Raw genomic sequence first — 3,232 nt, 5'->3', positions numbered from 1 at the left:
CCGGGCTGGAGGGAGAACTGGAGCCGCAATCTCGGAATCTCGATATCAAGACCGTCAAAGGGCACTTGGGTTTTGTCGAGGCACACATGCATGGCCGGCGGCGGAGGTGTTTGCGGTGTCGGATAACAGGAAGGAAAAGGCTGTATTAAGCCCCAATGGAGATGCGTGGTCGGTTGTTAACGTAAGCCTGCGTAGGTCCTTCTTTCGCAACATCACGACTCACAGATTACGTATAAACTCCAGATTGAGTGAGGCGGTAGAGTTGACCGTGGGTGCCGTATCGCTGAGCCCTGATAGGCATGGCGGTCGCGGGGTAACTCCTGCAATCTTTTCAGCGATATGGGCAGGCGGCATGGCTTCTGAATCCAGTATTAGAATGGTGACTCCTACTTGGGCAAATTGCGTAAAGGAAGGAAGTCAGTCTAGTATTTAAAAACAGAAATCCATTGGCAAGTCGCGAAAATTGTACTCTTCAGACACCTTTCCATGGCCGATGCCTGGCCCCCCACGTTCGAATCTGGATCGTAGGTTAAGAAACCAAAGTTTCCCTAATCTTCGACTATGGAAAACGATCAGTTCCGCCGCTTTCAAAAGGCTCGGTGAGTTGAAGAGCCCGGAGCACAGATTGGACCTGGTCAAACTGATGTCCAGAATCTATCCAGGCAGCCCCTATCAATGCTTCGACTGTCGACGCAAAAGTCACCCGCGGGACTTCCCCCCCTTGACACGGATTTTTAGTGACGCTCTGGTCCAGGCCGAGTCGCGCCCCGAGAGCTGCTAGTGAATCGTTTGCCCCCGCGGCGCTCAGCACAAGAGTGCTTTGCCCTATTATCCGTTAGCCCGTAAATTACGTTCGAAGCCATGCTCTTGAACTTGGTTACCTGGTCCTACCCCCTCTATATATGATCGGTGTGCAACATCCAGGCGAATAAGGGCGTCACCGATTAAAGCAAGAGACTTGTTTCCGTTTACGTCTCCGGCGATATCCGTGCGGGATACCGACGCACCAGCTGCTAATGTGGCTTCTTTTAGCAGCTTGCGGTCGGCAAACCGGTATTTGATGATATTTTCTATGTTGGCTGCCATTGAAGTTTACTGGTCTACCCGTTTCAGAAAATCGCAAACTCGGAATCAGTGACATTATGTAGGTAGAATGGACAGTTTTCACATGCTTTCAAGACCCCGCCGAGGAAACTCGGGGTGGCCTCCTTCCCTTGTTCGGCATAGTGCTGATGCGAAATATTAACATCTATGTAACACCTATGACGTGCACTTACGTTTTCCAGATCACAGGCTTTCATTGACGATTCGGAACGGTCTACATCCGGTGGCAGCCGCCTATTACCGATTGGCCAAGCGAGAACCGAGCTTTTCACAGGATGCTAAACATTACACATCCACTTCAAAAGCCTGAAAGCTGAAAGCCAAGAGCTAAAGCCTCGCTGTGGTTTTGTCCGGGGTTGGGGTACCGGTGCCGCCAAGTTCATTTTGCCCAATCAGCCCGCCGTTCCGCCGGTGGCCGGAGGCCGAGGCCTTCTCATCCGAAGGAGCTGACGCGTCCTCGATCTGACGTACCTGCCAAGACCTCCCTCGGCCGCGGCCGCATCGACTCCGATTCCAACTCCATCGCCCAAGCGATCGAGTCGCTGCGAAGGCCGAGCGGGTCCGTCTACTCCCTCCAAGAGGCCGTGCGTCTCGGACCCTGCCAACGAGCCAGCGAATCCATCCGACAGTAATACAACCTCCCCAGAAATAGCCCAAACCGGACACGACCTCCCTCACACAAGGAATTCCCCAGACTCCGCTTCCGTCCCAACTCCTCCACCGACCGCCGCTCGCCTTGACGACTCCCCTCTCAGCTTAGCCCGGCCCCTGGCGTCGGAGAGTAGGCCTCGACCGCATCGCAGCCGCCATTTTCCGAAGAAGTACGCAGACTTGGAGCAGGCCGCAGTGAACCGACCGGAGCCCTAGGATATGTAGATATCAAATTTAGCCCTTTTCCAAACGAGACTGCGAGGAATATCTTGCATGTATTTCAGCCCCTTTTCTCTACATTAGAATGCGAATGAGTGAGTGAGTGAATAAGTATATTCAACGTCGGTAAATCGGGACCTACCAGTCCCTGCGTCCCAAAGGGCATACGACGAATATTTCTGCTGGGTTTACATAAGGGAACGGGGCAAGGCTAGAGGCTATCGCATCCGCTGGCGGGGGGAAGTAGGGATCGTCGCTTGCCGGATCGTAAGCCGACAGTATCGAACCTGGAAAACTTTGCTCCAAAAGTATCCCGAAATCCTGTGGGGATTTTTCGTTAATGCTAAATCTTTTTAAAATTCCCACAGAATTACTTACAATTAAGGCAAAGCACTTCTCCACTCCGTCATTATCTAAAGACGATGGCGAACGAAGCAGAACATCGCCGCTTCTAGCATCCCCGTCCCCCGACCAGCCCTGGATCTGGCAACTGTCGGGCGGGGACACGTGGCCTTCAAAAGGCGACGGCAAAGACGCAGCAGCCACTCGATGTCGACACGCTGTTTGAACCGTTTCATCAACGAAGTGGTAGGTGTCGACCTTGGCTTCCCTGTCAAGCTCGGCGCTTCGCTTCCGCTGCCTTTTGGCCGGTGCCGGTTTCACGTCATTGTTCTCTTCTAGCTCCAGCGACGTTGACTCCTTGACAAAGTCTCGGCAGTGGGCATCCAGAAAATAGAATTCGAAATGCTTCACAGAGTCGAATGCGCCACCGCATCGAATGCTAGGATGAGGGCAGGTGACCAGCGTCTTGTCGTCAACAGCTTGGACGTATCGTTCGTAATGATCAAAAACACGGTCTTTCCATAGGCCTCTGTCCAGAAACTGACGAAGGCGCAGCTCAGGCTCCAGCGGTTTGTCCGCCATGCAAAACAAGCAGTAGCCGGCGGTGGCAAGCACTCCACCGTAAAGAAGGGGGTCGCACTGTACAGGGAGCTCGTCCGGGCAAGCAAAATGCGACCGGCAATGGTCGCTCCATTCGGATTTGTCAAACACCCATTTGTTGCACAGAAAGCAAAACTCGGTGAAATCGCCGCGTGTTTTCCTAAAGCAGCTGTAAACGTGTTTCCAGTCGTAGGCGGGTTGTTCGGCGCCACTAGTAGGGGCAGACTAGGGCAGCTTTCAACGAGACGTCGAGTCGGCACATCGACACTTCTCGGGCTCCAGGCCCGGCCGAAACTTGACTTCTGCGTCTGCCTCG

The 3,232-nt window shown here is 53.6% G+C and overlaps 2 protein-coding genes across 2 annotated transcripts in view; both read right to left on the bottom strand.

Annotated features, from left to right (window-relative positions):
* Nucleotides 1-559: 559 nt before the first annotated feature.
* On the bottom strand, nucleotides 560-1,086 carry GGTG_06808 (hypothetical protein; the record flags this gene model as incomplete). Its single annotated transcript, XM_009224630.1, has 2 exons — nucleotides 560-825; nucleotides 882-1,086. 2 exons carry the CDS (start codon nucleotides 1,084-1,086, stop codon nucleotides 560-562), a joined length of 471 nt encoding a protein of 156 aa, XP_009222894.1.
* A 769-nt stretch (nucleotides 1,087-1,855) lies between these two features.
* GGTG_06807 (hypothetical protein) overlaps nucleotides 1,856-3,232 on the bottom strand; it is a gene marked incomplete at both ends in the record, with an annotated part of 1,748 nt that continues 371 nt past the window's right edge. Inside the window, 3 exons of the mRNA XM_009224629.1 lie at nucleotides 1,856-2,010; nucleotides 2,262-2,295; nucleotides 2,353-3,085. Of these exons, the coding sequence (XP_009222893.1) occupies nucleotides 1,856-2,010; nucleotides 2,262-2,295; nucleotides 2,353-3,085 (922 nt within the window). The remainder of the gene's footprint in view (nucleotides 2,011-2,261; nucleotides 2,296-2,352; nucleotides 3,086-3,232) is intronic.

This window comes from Gaeumannomyces tritici (genome assembly GCF_000145635.1).
Source record: "Gaeumannomyces tritici R3-111a-1 unplaced genomic scaffold supercont2.3, whole genome shotgun sequence".
Classification (NCBI taxonomy): Eukaryota; Fungi; Ascomycota; class Sordariomycetes; order Magnaporthales; family Magnaporthaceae; genus Gaeumannomyces; species Gaeumannomyces tritici.
The sequence above is the reverse complement of the archived record's forward strand: the minus strand, read 5'-3'. Positions and strand labels throughout refer to the sequence as shown.